The sequence below is a fragment of the Varanus komodoensis genome, unplaced genomic scaffold (genome assembly GCF_004798865.1).
Source record: "Varanus komodoensis strain SLA01 unplaced genomic scaffold, ASM479886v1 scaffold10, whole genome shotgun sequence".
Classification (NCBI taxonomy): domain Eukaryota; kingdom Metazoa; phylum Chordata; class Lepidosauria; order Squamata; family Varanidae; genus Varanus; species Varanus komodoensis.
The window spans coordinates 18,885,650-18,911,056 of record NW_025335269.1 but is presented as its reverse complement, the minus strand read 5'-3'; the positions used below and the strand labels follow the sequence as shown (position 1 = coordinate 18,911,056).

Genomic DNA, 25,407 nt, shown 5'->3' with positions numbered 1-25,407 from the left:
CTACGTGGTGTCCGGTTGCTCGCCAGGCCGGGAAGGATGTGGAGGCGCCGGCAGCTGCTCTCGGCCGCGCTCTGCCTGCTCGCGGCCGCGGCGCTGGCTCAGTACGAGCGCTACAGCTTCAGGAGCTTCCCGCGAGACGAGCTGATGCCCTTGGAGTCCGCCTACCGCTACGGCCTGGACCAGTACAGCAACGAGAACTGGCCCGAGAGCGTCAGCTACCTGGAGATGAGCCTGCGGCTGCACCGCCTGCTGCGCGACAGCGAAGCCTTCTGTCACCTCAACTGCAGCACGGCGCGCCTGGAGCAGGAAGGGGGCGCCGAGGGCCAGGCGCCGCTGCCGCCCGACCGCTTCGACGGATTCCCGGAGCTGCGCGCCTTCGCGGACATCCTGCGCAGGGCGCAGTGCCTGAAGCGCTGCAAGCAAGGGCTGCCGGCCTTCCGCCAGTCCCAGCCCAGCCGGGAAGTGCTCGAGGAATTCCAGCGCCGCGATCCGTACAAGTTCCTGCAGTTCGCCTACTTCAAGGTAGCGCCCCCTCGCCCCGCGCGCCCCTCCTCCAAGCCCCCTTCGGCCCCTGCCGTTGAGGAGGCCAGCCACAATGGTGCGAACCGTGTAAATGGTGGGATGGTGTAACCTGGTGTCCTGCAACAGCAGGGGGCTGGACCCGATGGCCTTCATGGCCCCTTCCAACTCTACGATTCTATGAAGGTACCACCCTAATGTTGATTTTGGAAGTTTTCCTTAAGTGGCCTGCAAGTGTTTGGTTTTTGCCCATTTTTCCAGTTCGCATGCTGCCCAGTTCCTTCATCCAGTGCTCCAAACCAATGGTTATTTGTCTTCCTTGCCATGGTGTTGTCTGCTAGGGATGTTAGAAAAACCCACCACTGATTCCAATGAGTTCAGAATCCAACTATGCAGATTCTGAATTGGAGCAACTCTTTCAGAGGCATTTGAATTCTGTAGACTGGATTTGTAATGGTGATGATTTGTGCTAATTTACATTAAGTACAGATTAAGGCTACTGCAAATTAGTGCAAGTAGAACAAAAGTCTAGTAAAAAAAAAATCCAGTGCTGTTAGTGAACTGTTGATGGAACAAAAGACCTCTGACATTCAGTGAAACACAGATGGATTTACCAAAGCCCTGGATGCCACCTTTAAAAAAAGAGGCATAGCCTCTTGGCAGGAAGAATTGAACAGAAATGCGCTCCAAGATTGGAGCTGGCACTCCAAAACCAGAGCTTGCTCTTTCTAGCCAAGACTCCAAAGTCACAAGAGTGACCTCAGAGACCACGTGTTGTGGGTATTCGAAGGAGGCATGGAGACAAGAAGACAGGATTCACCAGAAACTATGGTAATCTGGCAACACCACAACTTGTCCTTCTTGGACTTTGAAGCAAAATATGTAAATAGATTCTTCTGTCCTCCATAGAATACCTCTAATCCTTGAATTTGGAAGTTTATGAGCACATAGGGATGCACTGTTGATGGAGTTAATTTTTAGTGAAAACCACCTAAAGAACTTTAGCTCTATCATGGTATATAAATGATGTAATAATCAAACCAACTTTTCACATAATTGCATATAATTTCTTTTTCAGGTGTCATATATGCTAGTGGTAGGCAACCTGGTGTGTGTGTGTTTACTACAGCTCTTCATCAATCCCAGCCACCAAGGCTAATAGGTATTGTGGAAGCTGTAGTCCAAACTATCCAGCAGGTTCCAGGTTGCCTACTCTTGTACTACACATACTTTCCCACAGACCTTTCCCCTGACCAATTATGTGCTTTTCCTGACTCCTTGGATCAGTTTTAATCTAAGTTCCTCAGATAAAGAAAAGAATCCAAATATGATGGATCCATGATGCTTTCACATACATGTCATACTTACTTCTCCCTTCCATTGATCCATGTGTTTTTAGCAAATTAGTCATTGTCACCTGCTTTATTCATGCCGCTATCCATGATTTTGCGTTTGCTTCAGCACTGCTTTCCATGCTGCTGCTCGCACTGTATGCCCCACAGCCATGCATTTGTGTTTATCTGTTTCCCATGTGGATCCAGTCACTCACCTCACAGTATACCATGTGCTGCTTCTTAATTTCCAGTTCCACGCATGCTGCAAGTGTGCAAGTCCAGTACCATGCCAGTACAGCTTTTTGCTGATGTCACACACTTTTCCCTATTGCTCAACCAGCACTCCACTATTGCTCAACTAAGAAAGCACAGCTTTTGATTGTGGCTTGCTTGGAGAGAGACAGGGCAGAATCCCCATCTGGACATCCTGATAGACAAACCAGGGACAGAATTTCATCTTTTGTTAAGTGCTCCTTCTGGTGGGAGAAGTTAAGCAGAACCAGTTTGACAGCAGGCACAAGTGTGCTTGCTCAATCCCAATCAGCCAGGATTTTCTGGAGCTCCAGCTCATCAGGCGACCTGAACTGGGCCACTGTATTCCAACGTACTCTAGATGTATTTGTAACGCATTTCCATCATCTGGAAAGCCACTTGTGGTGTAGTGGTTAGAGTATTGGATTGGGGACTTGTGAGATCCACGTTCTAGTCCCCATGTGGCCATGAGCTTACTGGGTAACTTTGGGCCAGTCACAGACTCTATGCCCAACCTGCTTCACAGGCTTGTTGCAAGGATAAGAGTGGAGTAGAAGAGAACTATGTAAGCTGCCTTGGGATCCTCACAAGAGGAAAAGTGGGATATAAATGCAGTGTAATAATAGTAGTAACATTCTAGATATATGATTATTTATTCTGTGGGTCTTTGGCTTAAGGTCTATTAAACTTCAGTATAATTTTTAAAAAATGGCCTGCTAGTTTATTAATCTACAGTAGCTAATATACTAATTTTTGCACTCTCTGGCTCCTTTATGTGAAAAACCTCATTTTTTCACTTCCATTATATGCTCATATTTGCCCCTTCCCAACCTATGTCCTGTTATTCATTCTTCCACCAATCTAGTATTCCAGAGCGTCCCACCTTTCTCATGGCTTCCTTCACTCCTCTTTCCCACCCTCGGACAAATCCCAGCTTTCACTCAGTGGAAATGGCTTGTTGTACTAAGACTAAAAATAAATGCAGTTTATGTACCTTGTCATATATGTCACTTTATTGTATTTTGGAATGCTGTTCTTAGAAGAATGAAGACCCTATAGATGTTTACATTGAAGCTCCAGGAGAAAAGTGTATAAAAGATGCGACTTTTTCAAAAGTGGGTTTCTAATATAATCAATCTTTTTCTAAATTTTTTTGACTAGGCAAATAACCTCCCAAAAGCCATTGCAGCAGCACACACATTTCTTTTGAAACATCCTGATGATGAGATGATGAAAAGGAATATGGAATTCTACAAAAGCATGCCAGATGCTGAAGACTATATGAAAGATTTAGAAGCAAAATCCTATGAGGTATTTTCTCCATCCTATTTATGTTTCTGAATCTCTCTGATTATATTCTGTATTTTTTTAAAGGGAAGAAGGAAGACCCATGGTTTAGGATCTATTAAACCACATTTTTTAAAAAAATCTGCAAACTAGTTTCTGGGAGCAATTCTATGGTCCCTAGATCTTGGATCTCTGACTTTGGAGCTGGGGATTCACAGTCCGATCCTCCTCCCACAAGTAATGTTCTGGCTGCCTCTGGAGTCAGAACTCAACCTTGGAAAGGAGTTAGAGGGAGGAGAGGATTGCAGAGCTGGAGGAGTGGGGCAGTGAAGGTCACCTCCTTTTCCTAGGATGCCCCTAATCCTCCAAGTTTGGAGATTCATAGTCATCTCAATTAAATTGTGTCCTAAACTGCAATAGCTTCCTATCAGAAATGGGCTTCCATCCTTAATGGAGAGATAAAAAAATCGAGTGGAAAGCCAATCATTAATCAATGTAGGGAAGAGGGGTGCTGGTTTTGGTTTGACTTTTGCTACTTACTTTTCCTGTAGTAGTAATAGATGCCTGTTAATAGTAAGTAAAGGTTCTGTTTAAAACTTAGAATCTCAGCTGTGGTCAGATACTCTGCAAATACACATATGTTTGCTTTTATCTGAAGAGTGGGACAAAAAGGTTATTTAAATAAGTAAGAACAGGTATTGGAAAGCCATGACTGGTATCATTTTTCTGCTACTTATAAGCATTACAAAATAGGAATTTCTATGATGTGCAGGGTTTATGTAATTTCCTATAGTGATAAGACATTTTTGTAGGAAATTCTTTCCGTGTGACTATGAATTGTAGGTTGATTTTTTTTGAGATTTTAATAATGCTTTTATTTGAACAGAGATATCTCATCACTGTTCTGTATTGGTAATACCTAATTCTGATACAATTGTCAAAATAAATTAGGGTGAAATGTATTTCAGAACACAGTCCCAAAAATCCATTTACAGGAATATTTCCCCTCATTAATGAATATGGTCGATTTCAGGGGTTTTTTTCACACAAATGGGCAAAACCTCAATTCTGAGGGCCAAACTGGGCTTTCCTAGGGAACATGACCCCTAACGTTCTCCAGAAAGTCATGTTTCATTTCCCGTGGTCCAAACCCTTTTTCTTCAACCACTGATAGTTTGTTTCCTGATTTTTTAAAAATAATTTTTTATTTTCTTAACATGAACTGATACAGAAAGAAACATATGTAAAACAAAGCAAACTAAAATAAACAAGCTAAAACGATCAAAGTTGCTAAGGAAGTTTTAAACAAATAGAACCAATACTTTCAAAACTTTTAACCTCCCCTCCATCTGTCTATCTTTGAACACTCTATGGTAGTTTAACAAAACAGAAATTTATCTATACAACAGTCAGTTACTTTATATCCTCTGCTGCCTTCTCTTCTCTTCTCTTCTCTTCTCTTCTCTTCTCTTCTCTTCTCTTCTCTTCTCCTCTCCTCTCCTCTCCTCTCCTCTCCTCTCCTCTCCTCTCCTCTCCTCTCCTCTCCTCAACTAAAACAAAAACCCACAATTGTAGGTGGATTTTACATGTGCATCCTATGTACCTGGTGCCACTAGCCATCAAACATCTTGCTGTACATGCCAATCCAGATATTTCCCCATCTTGCACATTTAAGTGCGAGTAAGCCCTGGAATGCAATCAGATTTACTTCTGAGGAGTCATATATAAAATTGTATTATAAATGAGTTAGGCACAGTCATTTAATTTGCTTTCTTTTTAATAGCTGGATATTAAATATACTACTGGTTAAGATTGTAAGCCTAGATGCAATTCATAGGAAGATAATTTAGACTATTCCCCCATGTGGATCACAGGAAAATATCTGGATGCCTCTGTGGCCATTTATTGTTGTTGTTATACACATCGAAGCACATATATAATATATAGTTAATAATACATTTTGTCCAGCACTAGCATCATCACTTCAGCCCCATGTTATGAAAAAACCCTAGGCCAGGCAGCTGAGAAAGGCCCCTTCGACTGCTATATTTTGATGCACCAGTGCTGTACTATGAAAGCCGTGGGCCCTAGGACAGGGCCTTCTTGGCTTAGTCAATAATCCAGTTCTAGTCAAAACAATGTTAATTCACATTGTCAGAAAAAAGTGCAGGACCAAGTACAGATATTGTTGGCTGTTCCAGTTTTTTATGAGCCTCCTGAATTGAGTTTGTGGACTAGCAGTGATCCATGAACCACAATTTAAGAATAGGCATTGATTAGTCTGGAACAAAAAGATGTATTTTAACAACCTGCTTTAATCCTAGAGGTCATGCCACGGAGAAAATGTTTCTAGTGTTTTGTATTTGGATATTTTGTACTTTTATTTATTTCTCTATCTTATGAATACATTGTTTCTTTTTAAAAGAAGTCTATATAACCTTCTGTTTCTCAGTACCAGCTTACTAAAGTGGTGGCAGAAGGAAAGTCTGCCAACCCAAGACATTAGGGACATGGTAAATTTGAGACTGCACGCCTAGAGATCCTGCTAAAAATGACTCTGATTGGTTGCTGGCAATGAAGCATATGAAGGGGTGGCTGGCAGGTGGCTTGCTGGTGAAGCAGCCTACCTGGATCTGCTACCAAAGCATAGAAAGGAGCAGCTGTGTGAGCGCACCTGCCTCTTTTGTCACAGCAATGCTGTCTTTCATCAGGCCATTCTCGTCATGTCCGTGTCTTAAGATTTCTTCTGATCTTCTCAGAATCTCTTTATCAGGGCAGTAAGGGCATACAATGGAGAAAACTGGAAGACAGCCATCACAGACATGGAGCTGGCACTTCCTGAGTTCTACAAAACCTACGATGATTGCTTAGCAGCCTGTGAAGTCTCCCGGGAGATCACCACTTTCAAAGAGTTCTATCTCTCTATAGCAGGTAGGTGGTCAGCTCTATTTTAAAGTTAGGGAAAGGGTTCTTAAAGGATACCCTGATATCCTAAAATATTCCCATTTTATCTACCCTGTTTAATGATTTCTCTTCCAATAACACTAGATGATAGGGGCCTGGTTTAAGGTGCTCTTTTGCAGCCTTTTGCCCTCCAGATGTGTTGGAATACAAATCCCGTCGTTCCACAGCCAGCCTTGTACTCCAGCACATCTGTAGGGCACCAAGTTGGGAGAGGCTGCTTTAAACCATAGAGAAGGAATTTGGGAAAGAGGAGAGGAAGAGGGGGCAAAAACATAGTGGGTGTTGCCTGATACCCATGTGGTTGCCCAGGCAACCACATAGCTGGGCAGCTGGTTTCTCCAGTGGATAAACTATGAAAAGTTGAGTACCGCATGCATTTCAGAGTGTAGAATTAAGTTAAATCTGTGCAAGAAACAACAAGAATGGAAAATAACAGCCTTCCTTTTTCATGATCAGAAATGCCAATAAACAGCTCACCTCATGTCTTCTTCGGAAAGTGTTCCCTTATCTCTTCAACTCTTCTTGTCCTCTTCCTGCTTTATATCTTCCTGCCCATTCTGTGTACGCATGACAGAACAACCCAACATGGCTTCTTTTACCCACAGAGGTTCCTGCAATGTGCTGGGTGCCTGCAAGCACCATTTTTACGCAGTGCCCATGGATCCCCAGCTTGCTGTGGCTTGTTGTATCATGTGAAGCCAAGCAATAGGAGATGTTTAAGGCAGGCATGTCCAAAGTCCGGCGCAGGGGCCAATTGCGGCCCGTTTTCAAATTTCGAGCGGCCCGCAGCCTCTTCTCCCTGCTGGCTCAGCCTGTCACTCATCCCCACTGGCCAGCGTTTTTCCCTTCACCACACAGCGGTTCCCACAGCTGCCCCCTGCTGCCTCGTACTCCTTCAAGGCTGGTGGTTATATTTCACCAGAAGATGGCAGTAGACCAGAGTCAGCACTCTCGCTGCGCGACCCTTGTGACACAAGGCTTGTGTGCCCATTTCTAAAATGGCGACTGTAACTAAAAAAAGGAAAGTTGACAGCGAGGGCCACCGCTTCCAGGACAAGTGGAAATTGGAGTATTTTTTCACTGAAACACAAAACAACTGTGTCTGCCTAATTTGCCAAGAGACTGTGGCTGTTTTCAAGGAATTCAATATCAAGAGGCACTACCAGACGAAACATGCTAACTACAACAAGCTAACTGGGAACGAACGCGGCGAAAAATTGAAGGAACTGGAAGCTGCTTTAATGGCATAGCAGCGCTTTTTCACAAGAGCCCGTGACGCCACAAAGGCGAGCTACGAGGTGGCAATGCTGATTGTCAAGCACTGCAAACCTTTTACTGAGGGTGAATTTATTAAAGACTGCATGATGAAAATGGTGGAGAAAATTTGTCCTGAGAAGAAGCAAGTGTTTGCCAATGTTTGCCTGGCTCGTAACACTGTGGTACGGAGAATTGAAAACGTTTCATCTGATATTAAGGGACAGTTAGAGGCAAAAGGAGTGAAGTTTGACTTTTTTTCGTTCACCTGCGACAAAAGCACGGATGCATCTGACACCGCTCAGTTACTGATTTTTTTGAGAGGAGTGGACAATGACATGAACGTGAGTGAAGAGCTGCTTGACCTCCAGAGCCTTAAGGACCAAACAAGAGGAAGAAATTTATTTGTTTCTGTTTGTTCTGCCATAGATGACATGAAACTACTGTGGAATAAAGTCACGGGGATTATTACGGATGGCACACCTGCCATGGCTGGCGAGCGAAGTGGATTATCAACCCTAGTCTATAACAAAGTCAGCGAAGGAGGAGGCAAAGCTATAAAACTCCACTGTATTATTCACCAACAAGTTCTCTGTGCCAAACATCTGAAATATGATCATGTTATGAAACCGGTGATGAAGTCTATTAATTATATTTGCTCCAAAGCCCTGTGCCACTGCCAGTTTCAACAGTTTCTACTTGACATCCAGGCTGAATACGGAGATGTTGTGTATCACAACGAGGTACGATGGCTCAGTCGGGGGTCTGCACTGCAGCGCTTCTACTCTCTTAGGGAGGAAATCGGACAATTCTTGGCAAAAATGGGACAACTGATGCAAGAGCTATCTGATCCTGTTTGGCTGGCTGATTTTGGATTTTTAGTTGACATAACATGACATCTGAATGTGCCGAACACAATCCTTCAGGGGCAAAATGCAGTGTAAGCCAACTGTATTCACTTATCAATGCCTTTGGGACCAAGCTGCTACTTTTCCAAAGGCACCTGTCACAAACGCAGCCCAATACCACACATTTCCCATCGCTGCAGGAAATAATGACCAGTTTTCCACAGAATGAGTGTGCAAATAAGGAGGTATGAAGCAGGCATCTCATCTCTGGCTGAGGAGTTTCAACAGCACTTTCTGGATTTTGCAGCTATTGAAAAGGAGATCACACTTTTTTCATCTCCTTTCTCTGTGGACCCTGATAACGCTCCAGACCACCTGCAGCTGGAGCTCATTGAGCTGCAGTGTGACGCCGAGTGTCGCAGTCGGCACCGACAGCTCCCTCTTGTCAACTTTTACTGCCAGCTGGATAAAGACAGGTTCTAAGAGATTCGAACATTTGCTAAGAAAATGCTGAGCTTGTTTGGTTCGACATACTTGTGCGAGAAGACATTCTCGGTTATGAACATTAACAAGAACCGTGTGAGGACAAGACTAAGTGACTTACACCTGTGTGACATCTTGCGCATCAAAACCTGGCCTATATAATGCAGTCGAGATCTCAGTATCACCCTTCACATTAGTGCAGTTAAGTTATTTGTTTAGTCTTTGATAAAATAGTTCATTTGCATTTAATGTTAATGGTTCAAAGAATGTCAGGCTGAATGGTCGGCCCCCACACATTTTCACCTCACCAAATCTGGCCTTCCTTGCAAAAAGTTTGGACACCCCTGGTTTAAGGGTTATACAATCCTCAAGTAACCAATGGCTTGTTTTAGGGTTATGTGAGGGTTGACTCAACCTTTGCTGTCTGGGTTTGTATGGCCTGATAAAACATAGCAGCCCTTGCAAGTAAATTAAGCCACATGCTCCCATGACAAGTGAATAGTTCTTCTCTGCAATGCTAGTGGATAAGCAGAAGCCACATGGTTTAAATGCCTGTATATTTGAGCTTAGGAAAAGCCTTTTACCCTGCAGATGAATCTGTAAAATCAGGACGTAAGTAAAACTGGTAGCAAAACTTCATTTTCTGGCCAGTCATCTTGTTAACTACACATCATATATTTATCTGCTTCAAACTGAAGGAAACTTGATACTAAAGAAAAACACTGCTGTTATCCTGTCCTTAGGGACTAGCCACACGGTATGTAAAAATGCCTGTAACAGAAACATATATTTAAAAAAGCAGCTGCAGATCAGGTGGGATTGAATGGTAAAAGACTAGCATGGTCCTTCCCCACTAATTTTCTGTTGCAGCACATACACCACCCCAGGTTTCCTTCACAGATTTTCTAAGTCATGGGTAGGGAACATGTGGCCCATCATAGGTTGTTAGACTAAAGATCCCATCATCCCTTTCACCTGTTCCTCACTTCCAGTCTCTCAGAGGAGAGTCACCTGACAGGTACTTGGAGTGGGCAAGCAGTGAGTTGGGAAGTGATTAAGCCTACCACTCCATTCAACAATCCCACCTGAAGATTGCTTTTCTTTTTTTCTTTTTAAATAAACAAAAGAAACCTGTATCAAGGCTTCATATCATGTACTAAGATCCTCAGACTATTCTCTATGGTTGAACAGCATGATGGTTTTCAATTCCCCCATTTCTCAAATTAAAATTCTAAAACTGTAAATAAATAATGCTGTAATACAGCAGTTAATTCACCGTGAACAGCAATGGTTGGACCAGGTGTAATAGCAAATGCATGGTTACTTTTATGAGAACTTTTTCAATTAGTGCCTGTAGGTGGCAATATAGTCAAATATAACTTTATTGAGAATGGGTTGCTTCTGTGGACCATACAGTATTTTATCTGTGGACACTTCCCACCTCCAGATTCTGACCCAAATGACATAACATTGGCGTTACTGAGTTTCAGGAGATTGGAATCTACCACAGAAGCGCTGGTTCAAAAAGTGAATTAAATAACTATAGAGCATGCCAAACTTTTTTTTTTATTTAAACAGATCACTACACGGAAGTTCTTGAGTGCAAAATGAAGTGTGAACCCGATCTGACACCTGTCATAGGAGGCTATGCAGTCGAGAAATTTGTGGCAACTATGTACCACTACCTGCAATTTGCCTATTATAAGTGTAAGTAAGGGATCTCATTCTACACTCAAAGGGGGATTGCATACACACATCACATTTCTGTTTGGCATGTTTAAAATCTTCCAGTCTGCTAGACAGAAAAATCATGGCCTATCCTACCTGCAAAGCTAGTCTTCCGTACCAGTGAAAGGATGCCCCATGTACAAGATCTTAAAAGCCTGCACTGTATCCTGTCCGTCCTACAATTTCTAGAACCACTTTGTATAGCTTTCAGACTTAAACACTAATATGTATATTTCCAGGTGCATTTAGGCATACAGCCCACATATAGATCCAGGCATGATCTCTGAGATCAAAAAGAGATAACTGTTGAATAAACTTCTGAGATGTCTTTGTCTTGTTTCATATTCATTCAGTGAATGATTTGAAGAATGCAGCACCATGTGTTGCTAGCTACATGCTCTTTGACCAGAAAGATGAAGTGATGAAACAGAATCTGGTCTACTATCAATATCATAAAGACAAATGGGGGCTCACAGACGAAGACTTCCAGCCTAGACCTGTAAGTGAAAAGTTAATCTCTCACGATCTGCTGGAGCAAATGGCTCATCCACTCCTACACCTTTGAGAGACTCATTCAGGCACTTACTTGAACACGGAGCAGCTGTGGTTAGTGTGGGCATTCACACCTCTTGCCAGCACTTCTTTACATCTTCATGCATTCAGTGCAATGGCTGGGGTTCTGACCACATTTGGCTGTGTGTATGTAGAAGCCTCTCTTCAATTAGGAAAGCTGCCCCATCAGGGTTCCTGCTCTATGCAAGGAGTGTGCAAAATTTTGAAGAAGAGTCTGTGGACACAGGTGTGTTGGGGACAGGGCTTGGATGCATGCCACATCCCCCGTCACTTTTAGGTTGAAATTTTTTATTTAAAAGGCCATGCATACTCACCTGGATAGGTCTGCAGCAACATTTTGGGGCAATACATTCTGTTTTGCACATACCCAAACGCCATGGTTTCATTTGCCAGTTGAATCATTGATTGTCATCAAATGCAAACCTGGAACTATGAGATGCTAACCGTGTGCCAACCCATGAAGAGAATCGGAATCAAAAAAATGCTAACTTCATTATATGCCAGTAATGCAGAGCTGTAAAGGCTGTAGGGATGCAAAAGGGAAGAGGTGAAGGAAGAGGGAAACAAACAGTCCAAGGATCAATTCAAAAAACTATGGATGTTTGATCATCTGCCAGATAAATTATGGAGTGGATAACAAACCATGATTTAAGTTGGGATACAAATACATGCTAGCCATCCTACAGTCACCATGGTGACTGTACCACCAGCATGACAACTAACTTTGAACACAAGTGGGCAGAGATCATCCCCACAACTGCATGGAAATCTGCTTCCTCCACAGCTACAAAGGTGGGAAATAGTCTGGGGTATGAGCTCATGGCTACTGGGAGGCTTTCTTCACTTTATGGAGTCCAGGTTCCCAGTATGCCTCCCCTTGGGAAATCCAAGGCAGCAGGGCTCCAGCTGGGCCCTCCTTGGCAATCACAATTTTGGCAAGGCCAGACAAAACTTCTAGACCCTTGTGGCAAATGAGCTAGCAGCCCGTGTATTAGAGCAAGAGTGCATGAATGTTTCCATGCCTTTAGGAACTTGTCTTAAGAATGCTTGTAAGTAACCATGTTTACTGTGTTATTGTTAAAGTGACATGCATCTTTGCTGTTACCCTTCTAGGAAGCAGTTCGGTATTACAACATCACAACACTTCAGAAAGAAATGTATGAATACGCTAAAGAGTATGTGATGGATGATGATGAAGTAAGTAAAGTTAGACTAATATATTGGTGAAATCACAGTCACTGGCTGTTAGAGGAATACGTATGTGATATGGGAGTGGTTTTCTACCTTTTCTTCTTGATTCTGGTTCTTTGCTTTTAAGAGCAACCTAATATGTAGAAAAGAAGCATGTGAAGCATTTCTCATTTCACTGTGCAAAGTCTCACTTGATTAACATGTGTGTGTGTGCGCGCACACATACACGTCAGGGTGTTGATTGAGGCACAGGGGCAGAGCCAGGAAATGAGGACAACCTTTGTTTCAATATCACATAACCAGAGTAACTTCTGGTGTTTTGTTTTGTTTTGTTTTGTTTTGTTTTGTTTTGTTTTGTTTTGTTTTTTAGCAGAAGTGAGAAAAGTCTGACAAATGAGAACAGACAAAAGAAGTAAAAGCTTGTTTTAGTTTCTTCCCCTTTGGATCTAACGTAGGTGACTTTGTGACAGGCAAGATGGCTCAGTTTCCCCCATAACTCCTTTCCATATCTGGCTTCAGGCACAAAAGGGAAGAAGGTTAAGTTGCCTCATGTCATCCTCTTCCTCCATCTCTAGGATCTGAACTCTCCTCTTTCCTGGCTGATAGAAAGCACTGGAGTTTATCTTTTTTGGCCAGTGCCTGGCTGGCCTATGAAGAACAGGTTGCAGTCATGACAGAAACCACACACCTTGAGCACCACTGCAATCCTAACATACATGTCTAGTGACAAGAGCAGGTTATTTTCCTTTTTCTTTTGGCTGAACGTAAGTTCTACTTCCATCAGCTTGTGATCCCGAAGTGGACCTTTAGGGCCACCAGATCCATTGCTGTCCCTACCACATGCTCCAGATTTGCTGTTCACTTTGCTTTTGGTTTGTGGAATATGTTTTTCCTTCAAGTGCCTGCATTGCTACCTATTTAAGCATGACTTCTTTAGTTGTTTATGACTGAAATTGGGTATGTCTGGCCACAACCCAAAAAGAACAGATTCCATCTATAAATAAAAGTTTTGGTTATATTATTGTTTAGGCCACTCTGTCACATCTGCTGCCTTCCCAATGAATTGGGCCAGAACTACCATCTGTTCTAACCAGCATGCCATGCCTGCTCCAGCTATCAGGAAGATTAATAGTAAAAATATAGGCTGTTTATATCCACTTTCATGGGAATATTTAAAAGGCTGGCAGAGTCAAAAGGAACATGTCAGGTTATTATGAAGAAAAGTATTTCTCCATTTGTAGTTTGAGAATGATGCAGGCAATAAAAATCATCCTTTTCCCCCAGAGGGTAGGCTGAAGCCTAGTATTATGGCTTTATAGTCATCCTATATTTATTTAAAACTGTTTTACTGTCTTTCATTTACACTGCATCCCAGGTGGCTTACAAAATGAATTGATCGCAAACAATATTAAAATATAGGGCTATGAAAGTGTATAGTAAAGGAGCATGTAAAAAGAACAAGAACAACAGTTAAAACAAACAGTGACAATGCCAGCAACTAGACATTTTAAAAGCCTGGGTAGATATTAAGGTCATACCGGCTGAAGGTTGTTACGGGAGCAATCCTACGGCCTCTGGACAGCATCTGAGGAGCCACCAGCTATTTCAGACTCCAAGATCCAAGGTCAGAAATAGCACTCCGAGCTGGGAATAAGCTCACCGACATTCCTCTACTCCTCCTCACAGTCAGCATGGAAAGAATTACACTGCCTTCTCTCCAATGCTGGGAAAGTGACCTTGGAAAGGAGAAAAGGGGGGAATTTGGGGGAGGAGAGGAATGGCCAGGATATAAGATAGCTTGATGTTTCTGCAGCTTCCTTCCGTTTGCCTGCAGCAGGTGGGCAAAAAGAGCATCTAATGAAAATGCAGGCAGGAGCATGGCTAGAGGAAGAGTACTTCCTCTGGTCTGCACTGAACGATCGTAGACCTCTGAGTCCAGGGGGGCCTGACCTTCACCAACAGATTGTGCCTGGAATCTGGCCTATAGGAGATTGTTCTTCAGCTAAGACCCCAAAACCTTTCCCCCACTTCTCCCAGTCAATATGGTAATGGTGAGGGTGCCCAGAGAAGGGAACATTTCCATGGATTTAGCCAGTTCTTCATATACCTGTTCCTGAGACCTTCCGTGCCCCAGTGCCCCAAAGCCATGTATTTTCTTCTATGTATTGCATTTTATTTTACAAGCTTGTTGTGCCCCCTTCCAGCATATCTTTCCATGCTAGATATTGCAGGAATTGGAGCTCCCTCTGGTCTCAGGTCAGTTCTAAGAATGGGTTTTCCCAGCTTATTTATAAAGCCATGGCCCTTTGTGTATCCCAGTTGCCAGCATCCAATCGCTTTCTTCCTACCTTACGCAGAAGTGATTTGGAAACTCAATGCTTGAAAGAAACAACTGGTGTCCACTCTTAAGTTCTTTGCTCTCTGGTTTGCTCTCTTGAAAATGAATTGCAGGATGGAGATAATCTCTCATACTTACATAAAATTTCATTGCCCTTTCTGGTCACTTGGCCTTTCCAGAAGCAAAACACTCTTCTAGCCTCTCTTCTTTCAGATATATGTTAGCATCTTCTGCCCTATCAAAAGAAAGAGAAGCATAGGGCACTGGGCATTTTGCTAAACTCACAAAGATTATTTCAGCCCTCTCTGATTAGGTATACTTACTCATTTTTTGACATAATTACACTGTTTTTTTAATATTGATGGCTGCTACCAGCAAGAAAAGGAAATGACAGGGAAATGACACAGGGAAATGACACAGGTAAGGTTGCTTAAAAGTTCCTGGGAGAACTTGACACAGTTCAGTCATTCTTATCAGCTTCTCAGTGTCAAGGGACATTCTGCCAGAATAAGCAAAGAATGCTATTGTACCAAATCATACACCTTTCCATTAGTGCTCATGTTGCCAAGAGTGTAATGAACTGAATTACTGGTTCAGTCAGAGTATTAATTCTCCAGGTCAACTGCATCAGGCAAAACAAGATTACTGAGAGGGAAATGCAAGGGCATCTTAGAAGTTGTAGGTTCATACAGAGGTGGTCACTCTTGTTTCAGTAAAATCCCTAGTGGCGTGTAGAAAGATGAATGATACTTACCTTTGTATGTGTCTTTGTGACATGAGGGGTATAAATCCAGATTACTCTAATGAGAGCACGAGAGCTTGTTTTTACTAGTTTGAAAAGGTTTCATTATTTCCCCAGAAATCATTCCTTCAGCAAATATTTATGTATGCTGAAGACTGCAATATTTTGAATGCCATTTCTGTTATGGCAAGCTTCTTGCTTGCTGGTAAGGTAAATAATACTTGGCCAAGAGTCTCTTTATTGACCTGACAGCTTTAAAGATTTCGAGTAAGCACAAAAGCAAAGCAAACCGTCATCCTTCAAAAGCTGTTAAAACCACTTCAGCATTTTACAGAAGTTCCAACAAAGCTGTGGGGAAAAGAAGAGCAGGCAGCTGCCCTCCCCTTAGTCTTCCCCAACTGGTAAGTTGCCAAGAAGTTTGGTTTAAAGTGGAATTAGATATCCTGCAGTAGTGCCCCTCCAGAAGTGTCCCAGCATAAATATTCACCCTGCGTGGGGTGCCGAGACCCTGCAGCACTGCTTACCTGGACTCCAAAAAGGTTATCTTTGTGCTGATACTCAAGAAACATCAGAGGCAAAGGGTGGGCTGCCCGAAAGTAAGACAAGGCCAGTATAGGCTAATGCTTGCCAAGATTAGTTGCCATCAGGTCTTCAGCATCACAAGGTAGTTCTGGATTCTGTACTTGCAAGATCAGTGGAGATCTGCCATTCAAATAATACCAAATGGCATGGTTTGGGAGTTACTTTCTGTTTGTGCTATTTATTATTTATTCAGAGTCTTTCTAGACTGCCTTTCTAAATCAGTTCAGGTGGTTTACAAAAGGTCGAAATCATAGAAACCATAATCAAATAAAAATATAGTAAAATAGTAAAAATAATGTAAAAAATGTAACCATTTCAAAAGCTTCAGTGCAGAATGAGTGGAAACCAGTTGCAATGCCAAAAGGAATGGGCAGGTTCACACAAACATGACTTGCAGTGGTGCCTTTTATGCAAGTTGATTTGTCAGGTCATCCAAACCCTGTTGTGATATTTCAGTGTAGGTATGCTTGGTTTTGAGAAACCACTGACATAAATATTGTGGCTGCACAAAGTATATTTTGAGTGGCTCCTATGAAGTTACAATCTGCATGGGTTCACAGAACATGACAAGCAATGGTGGTTTTTAGCCTTTCTTGGTCTGTCTTGTTGTCCAGACCCCATCCTGGTATTTCAGCATGGTTTTTTATTTATTTTTATTTATTTATTAAAACATTTCTATGCTGCCCCTTGCCGAAGCCTCGGGGCGGCTCACAAGATAGAATAGTTTTGAGAAACTATGAGCAGAAAGGTGGTCTGTTCTATGGTTTCTCGGCACTACAACTGTGTGTCATGCTGTCCAAACCCCGAAACACACTTGGTGTGGTCCCAGGGCCAGAAACATCAAGCCAGAGAGTACCACTGATGACTGCTATTTGGTGCACCTGTCAAAGGCTTCCCCACTCCTCCCACGCTAAAGATCTTCGAGGCAGGAGTGGGCAGTCAGCATGTCAGTGCTAGGAGAAGGGCAAACCTGCTCAGTTGATCCCCCTCTGTTTCTTCAACATGTGCCTGTTGGGAGGGAGAACTTTTTGGGCATTTGTTCTCAAGGACTGCTGGGCTAGACCTCAGAAGAAACTGAATAGGAGAGGGCTAAGGCGACTAGGCCATGTAAAATGGAAAGAAGAAACAGAGGCTCTTATCTCAAGGCCAGATCCCTCAAGTCCATGAGGCAGACCATGGAAATATTCAAGATATACAGCAGGCAGGAGGGACCCTAAACATGGGAGTTTCTCAGATGAAGGTCAGGCAGCTCTGGCTCTTGATCCCATGATGCAGCATCAACAGAAGCAGGCGGCCCAATTTCAGGATCGGTGTACAGAGAGAAGGCATGCTCACTTTCAGAAAGCCGCTCCCAAAGGAATGGGGCCCAGGCGTATTCATAAGGAAAGAGTTTCCAGAGGTGAATAGTAGATTCGGCTCATCAAATGCTCTGTCCATGATCAGAGATGTCTTCTGAGTGATTTGTGCTTTTGGATCAACAAAGAATGCTTTGCAAGGAAAGCGGTCTGTGGCTTTTGAATGCTCAAAGGAGCTCAGCTTCCCACAGTGCCTGAGTGGAGCTCCTTTTTGCGGTCAAGCAAGCCAGCTGCAGGGGCAAGAATCTGCTGGGTGGTAGCAACCGTCTGGAGGCTGCCCACTGCAGCTGATTCCCCTGCTGCCACACTGTCTCAGTCTGGCTTGCCAAAGGGACGTCCCTGGGCTTGGAAATGCCTCTTTGGTGATCCAGAGTGAGAAGGGGGCAGGCAGTGCCACCACCTCCTCATCAGTGCCACGCAGCTGCTTCTTGCTCCAGCTCATGAGGAGCAGTGTGAGAAGCTGCACTCCAGTGAGTGGGGGAAATCCGTCTTGGGGTACAGCTGCCTCTCACCCCTGCCACCTGCACACAGGAGGGGCTTTGCTCAGGCACTCAGAGGGTGCTGTTATTTCTTTCCTCAGTGGTGCCCAGCTGATCCCTGCTTTTGCTTGCGGGTGAATTGGGCACTCCCTTCCTGCTTGACGGGAAGGTGCTTTACCAGCTTCTCATCCTCTCCCCTCTGCTTCACAGCATGAGCTCCATTTGTACTGCTTGACGGCCATGGTGAGTCAAACCTGGCTTGCAGTCATGGCTACAGTGTGAGGCCTTCATTCATCCCTGGGATATCTTCTGGAGGACTGAAAAGATAGATCATGGCAGAAGGGAGGGAGTTGCCACAATGATTCTGATCACCTTTCAGGCATATCTGTGGGGGAAAAAATGCACCTGGCAGAAATTGTCCAGGATTGTGTTCTAGAGTCTTGGAGCAAACAAGAGAAAGCCCGTTGCATGTTCCTCACAAGGGGACCCTTATAATTGAGGGTGCCTGCAAGGTCTTCCCTTGCTGAGCTTGAGTACTGAGGAAGTTCCTCCCCAGATAGACAGTCCCTCCAAAAGCTAGTGATCTAAGCCATTCAGGTGCAATCGTAAGCCTGGTTAGACGGAAGAAAAGACAATTGTCAGCATTTCCCAGCCAGCCATGCTGGGAAGTGTAGCACTTTTTTCTTTTTAAACATGCATTGGATTGCACTGTTAGTGTTTTAAAGTTTAATAGCAAAAGCATGGGTAGGGAAGGCAGTTTCCTGCCAACTGAGCAGGACAGAAATAGCAGACTAGCCCCCTTTCATTTAACAGCCTCTTGATTTGTAAAAATTAGCATATAAAACTTTTCATAGTATGGAAACAAGCATTCTACTTTTTTATTGAAATAATCAAAAAGACTAGCTACATAGATTTGAAAGTATCAATTTAGGTGCTTACATATGAAATACAGATAAATGATACTGATGCAGGCAAAATAGCCAAATATATTTCTATTTGCAGGTAGCATTTATATATGACTCATTCAGTTTTTCATATTTTCAGATAAAGTAGTGCTTAAAAGCACAAGAGTAAGGATGGGTAAAAAATTGGGTATCCAATTTTCTCAATTACTGCATGCAAGGGGGTGTGTGTGAAAGTCCCTCATCAAGTGCAAATCAAGCATTCTTAAGACAAAATCTTCACTCCATCCAAACCCAGACTTAATTCTTAATGGACTTTCAATTCCATCAAGTGTTTCTATTTTTTTAAGGTAGAAGTTTTGTCCTTAAAGGTAAACTGTACAGAATTAATTCTGTGTTTTCTGTTATAATCTTTCTAGGGTGAAGTAGTAGAATACCTGGATGAACTCCTGGAAATGGATGGTGGAGCACAATGACTTGGCTGAAACAAGCATGAATTTTAGGAACTGACTTCTGGCTGTCTTCCTTTGCATCTCCATGCACCACCTTTAGCTCAGGTGTTGGAAATACCTCAAATCTTTATTAGGCTCATTCAGCTGTCACCTGAATCATGATGTGGGTTCTCATGTCACATGCCTGGGCTTTCCTTCTTCATTTGAAGTTTTTTTTTTTTAAACACATACTTTTACTCTTTTTTAAAAAATAAGCACCAAGATTCCTTCTGTACATTCTGCTCAGCAAGCACATCATAGCTTGGGTGAATCAAAAACATGGTTTTATAATATGGATCTTTGTAAATCACTCTGGGGACCCATTTTTGGACAAAAACAGGGGCAAAAATCCTTCAAATTAATAAAGTAAATGAGGAAGATAGGCACTCCTCTATATTTTTGGAAGGATGCTACATTTTATGCATATTGAGAGTTCCTTCAACACTTAAGCTGAAAGCACTTACTCTGAAGTAAATAGATCCCCAATCCTTTACACACCTGCCTGGGAATAATTTTCACTGAACTATTCTCAGTAGACATTTATAGGATTACACTGTTAACTGGCTTCAGTGAGACATCACTAGAGACAACAGACTGAAGAGTGTGACTTAATGCCAAATGTTTAAGCATTTTATATTAAGCCCATTTAGCTGAGGTCCAGGTTAAAAAAAAGGGAAGGGTGATATTTGGGTTATAAAAAAGGCAAGTTATAATTCATTTTCTGCATGCATTAATGAAATTAAATACAGAGTTTTCTCCATGGAGGAGGAAAAAGTAGGCCAGAGCAGGTAATGTCGCAGGAGTAGGTGGGTTTTCAGAACAATGTCCCTGTTGCTAGGCTCATCTGGTTGGTCCATGGAAGCACTCAGGTCCTTGGACAAAAAGTAGTTTCCATTCCCAGCATAACCATAAACAACCTCTAGTGCAATGCTAATAAGCACTTGTTGAACTGGCACTGCATCAGCAGAAGTGTGTTGGATACTGTGCAATATCTATTCATTTACACCCAAATTTACTTACATCACCACTTGCGGAGTGGGGTGCTTGACTTTGGCCCCAAAGTCCTCCCTGACAATACCACTGCAGGGTGAAAACCCATACCTGCCTACTCAGAATTAAGCTTCATTGGCTTCAACTGTACTTAAACCCAACTTAGAGTTGCAGTATTACACCTTTCCAAAAATTCTTTATTGGCATGACTACTTCATCTAAACATTTCAATTTATTTAAATGTTTATTCTTGTTGAATAAATAACTGAGAGAAGTAAATGGACCAAATTACAGGTACATCACAGCATTTTCCCCTACAGAGACAACAGAATTTGTCTGTTTTCTGCCTTGATGCTTCAGCATGGAATGCATGTTACAGACTCAATTCATATGGTACAAACACTTATTTATTACAATTTCATGTGTGAATTTAATTGTTTCTATTTTCACAGGCCATTTATGACAAAATTAGCTTCTATTCCACAGCAGGTTTGCCAGCTTCTCTTTTAGTGCCTGCTTGTTTTTTTAACAGCAGTTTGATATGCAGCCATTATCAGGTGATAACATTTATCTCCAGATTTTACCTACTGATTTCTGTTGCTCAGACTTCTGTGGCAAAGAAGCAGGGCAGCCCTCTTTTCTAGATGCTTGACAATCTTCAGTGGTAAGCAAACATTACAATTACTTTGTTGTTCACATTTTCCTCAGAGCCATTAATGCCCGTGCAGCTTTTTTTCTTTTGCTCTTTGAAATGGATGTAGTGGAGAAGAAATTAAGGGGAAAACTCCTTCTGCCAACAAACTGTGCCCCCTTGCAAGAAGCATTTCATTTTATTAACTGACTGTTTTGTTAAATGTAATTGGTGGAATTTTGAAGAATTCTCTGGTTAAACTTATAGGAGTGGACACCTTGTGGGCATCCAGACCCCCATCATCCCACAACCTTGAATAAGTGTGCTACGGTCAATAATAATTGGAAGCCAAAACATCTGGAGGGCCACAAGTTGCCCACCCCTGCACTAAAGTAACACCAACTGTGATTTTTTCAAGTGTCTTTCTTTAGCCAGAGCTCAGGCTGCCTAACAATAGTAGGCAGAAGTGGTTTTCATTTCTATAGCATAATCAGAAGGACTCAGCCTCCACTCTTTTACTACTCCCCGTCATTAACTGTGAAATTTACTGTATCAGTAAGTTAATATTGTGTGCAGTGGTTCCTGCTAGGGTTTCCAACAGTTTTTCTGACAGAGGTACTGTGCCCACAGTCACTGCAAATTCCAGCAGGTGAAACATTACCCTGCATGTTAATCCAATGATGGGGAAAGCTTCAGGTATCAAATTTCTCCTATCCTAGAGCAGCTAGAGGCTTGAAAGTCCCTTTGGAGGGAAAATGTGTTTTCCTTAGCTGATGCACCCTAACATGTCTTTATGCAAGAAACAGTTTTAACATCATTTAGCAAGGAGTCAAAAGGGGAGTAGATGCATATGTCAGCCTGAGTTTCTTGGAGGAAAGGCAAGATATAAATGTGCTTAATAAATATTAATAATTTAATGACACTACAATTTTTAGGATTGTGCTACCCATTGATATTTATAAAGGGTTACTGAGATCTCCAAAGATTTACAGATTGTTTCTCATATGGATTCACAATTTGAAATATTCATGTTCAGAATGATTGCTCAGGGCAAATGGTCCCATGCCTGTCATTGTATTTTTATTAATTCTCTTCCTGGTTTTCTTTCATTCTGCTGTTCCTTTTTATCTGTAGTCTAGAGACTCTGAGTTACCTGAACTAGGAATGGTGCTTTACCTTTTGCTACTCTTCATTGGGAGGTTGGTGCTGTATGTTTGTACCTGATTTTGATACGGATAATCCAAGTGCCACTGTCTTAAACAATAAAGTGCCTTAAAAATCCATCCTTTGTAAGTTTTCTACAATATAACAGTCTTGGTGAATGTAATTAGCACAATTACATTGAATTATTGATAACTAGATGCAATTCATCTTGTGCCATGAATATAGGCCTTGGTGCACAAACTGCTACAATTTGCTTTTATTAGGAACGACCATAGTTCTGCATGAAAAAGCAAATGTTTTGCATGTAAAAGGTCCCAGCTTTGATCCCCAGCACCCTCATGTAGGGCTAGAAAAGGATCCTGCTTGAAGCCCTGGAAAGCCATGGCCAGTCAGTTTTCACAGTACTGGACTACATAGACCAGTGGCCTGATTCCTGTCAGGCAGGTTCCTATGTGCCTATCCAAGGACTTTGATGCAGGAGGGGCTCAGAGAAGCAGGTGGTGAGCACATGCTTTACATGCAGAAAGTCCCAGGTTCAAACCTTGGCATCTTTAATGCAAAAGATGAAAGTGGAACTTGAACAGTCCCCAACTGAAAGATTGGGAAGTGAAGCCATCCACCACAGCACTAGTTTGCAATACAAGCCCCATCTAGCTAGGGATGCACTTACCTTCATCAAGATGAATGACTTCAGGAAGATTAGCTGTTGAATCAGACCTAGGAAAATAACTCCATGTGGATTAGGTGTCCTCACATTTGCACATCTTAAAAACAAATCATGTTGGTCTACAGGACAGCTGAGAACTTAAACCCATTAACCTGGTTTTCACATAATGATTGGCAATTTCTGAGTTTAATTCAGATATGGCTGGAGGAATGGAGCACATGAGTCCTTCAAGGTGGTTCTGCAACTGTGAGGACATCCAGCCATTACATAGGGTCATCGACACCATAGTCCTGCATGTTTACACTAGTGGCAATTTGGAAGACAGTAGCTATTGCTGGTTTTCAGAAGCTAGGCTGAAGTGTTGGACTGCTCCTTCAGAAGGTAGGGGATTCAGTTGAAGAGATCTCCCCCACCATTTTTCTGTAGATTATAGCCCAGGAGACAAAAATAAAGGACTATGTGATCTGGCAGCACTGAGTCCAACTTCAGTTGTAGCTACAACTGAACCCAAACATTAGAAGCACCATAATATAGAAATTAGTTTTAAATTCTAATATATGCTGTAAGGCTATTTCAAGGGGCTTTTTTGTTTTGCTTTTTTTAAACTCAATACATAAACTGTAGGGAGAAGTAGATGGTGCCAGAGAAAACATTCTTATTTAATAATGTTTGAACATTGAGCTGTGATGCAGTTTGTAGCAGGGCAGTGAGAAAAACCCACAACTAATCCTTCATAGCAACTGTCTGAACTCTTGGTTGTCTGCCATGCTTTAAACAGCAACTTCATTTTTCTGGTAGCTTCAGGGCTGAATGACCTAGTGTGGGGAATTTAAGCTACATGCTTTTTTAAAAAAAAAGCTAAGTCAAGAAATCACCTAAGGAGTGTTGTAAATCACAGCTCACATCACAGCAAATCGGCATTCTGTATCTTAACTGACTTTGCTGCCTAGAATTAAAATCTTAAAATAAACAGATAACTCTTAAATAAGGAGTCAGTTATTTATTCCCTTCCATTTTAATCCATTTCACCTCCCTTGCCTCTGCTTGGAGTAAATTGTTTGTAGAAAACATATGTGTACTTTCTGAAATGTAAATTCATCTGTTAGCATGTATTAGTTTATGCTTAAATATGAATTTGCTCCCTTCCTCCATAAATGTACCATTTACTTCAGTGTGGCATTTAGGGAAATGTGTGTAGGCACTACCAAATGGTTAATGCTGCATATTTATCAGTTAACTTCTACCTTTACAGAGCAATGTGATTATGGTTTTTATTAAAATACATACGCTTGGACATAATACTTGATTTGCCCTTAATCTTGGACAATATCTTTTTTGTGGCTTTCCTGGGAGAAGCACAAGTAGTGATCATGATATGTACTAGTGCAATAAATACCATAGTATACAATTATTAATAAATGTTCAAGAAAACCATGAATTGTAAGAGATTTGCTGCCAGATAATTTTGAGCAGCAGTCCACTCAAATACAGTTGCATCATTATATAAATTGAACTAACAGCACAATCCTGTATATGCCTACTCAGAAGTATATCCCATTGCATCTAGTAGGCTTATACCCAAGTAAGTGCATCCAGGATTCCTGCCTACATATACTGTGAATCATGTAGTGACATTTGCCATTAGTTGTACTAATTCATATGACCCATAATCAATGTATTAACAGTTTTAATACAACTGCCTAGAGAATTGTCTGGAAGTATCTCAGGTACAGTATACAGTAGACTCTCAGATAACCATCAGGCAGGGATAGACTATAACAATATGTTGCATGTGCACACTAGAGTACATAATGCATTCCATATAGTGCTATAAATAGAAAAGGGTTTTGGAAATGTAGTACAGGATGGAAGAATAATTAAACTTTAGAGCAACAGATATTTTAGAAAGACTAATTTTAGAATATATTCTTCATTTTATTTGAATATCATACTGAAAAACGTAAGTAGATAGGCACCCAAAAAGACAACTTTCCCATATAATGGCTAAATAATAGATTTGCATGTACCAGACCTAAAACACAATTATTCTTTATGTGCAGTCACACACAACATGCACAGTACCATACAGCTTAATGCATGAATGCTTATTTTGTGGGCACCAATAGTATGCTTTAAGAGTATGGCCTCATCTCTTTCTCTAGTGAATGTTGTCGGTGTCTTACTGTACACATTGATGGGTGAGGACATAACGACCAAGCTGTAATATACATCAAGAAAATGAGTGCATGGAAAGTGACTTCCAAACTTATCCATAGTCTGCTTTGGTATGGCATCTTTATTAACAGATATATTACCTACATCAGATCTCTGTCCACTTGAAAATTGACCCTGAGTTTATCGAAGAATAAAGCTTTCACTTCAACCAATCTATAAAGGCAAGTGGGACATCCACTCCGAAAGGATTTGTGTCTTTGGCTACACAATTATATTAGGGCACAACCCTATGGCCTCTCAAGATCATCTGGGGGCCCACAGGATTTTTTCAACGTTCTCAACTCTAATGTCCTGCCACCTCAATGTTATGACAAGGGGGCAAGCCCATGTCCCACTCCCTCACAGGATATTGGGATTGTCCCATCTGCCTCTCTAAGATTGTAACTATTTCTGTTTCC

At 42.0% G+C, this 25,407-nt stretch overlaps 1 protein-coding gene across 1 annotated transcript; it reads left to right on the top strand.

The window, feature by feature from the left end:
• LOC123036341 (cartilage associated protein) lies at positions 1-22,226 on the top strand. Its single transcript, XM_044455519.1, has 7 exons — positions 1-522; positions 3,267-3,416; positions 6,152-6,323; positions 10,520-10,648; positions 11,023-11,168; positions 12,356-12,439; positions 19,251-22,226. The coding sequence occupies exons 1-7, from the start codon at positions 37-39 to the stop codon at positions 19,305-19,307; spliced, it is 1,224 nt and encodes a 407-aa protein (XP_044311454.1). The 5' UTR covers positions 1-36; the 3' UTR covers positions 19,308-22,226.
• Positions 22,227-25,407: the final 3,181 nt, after the last annotated feature.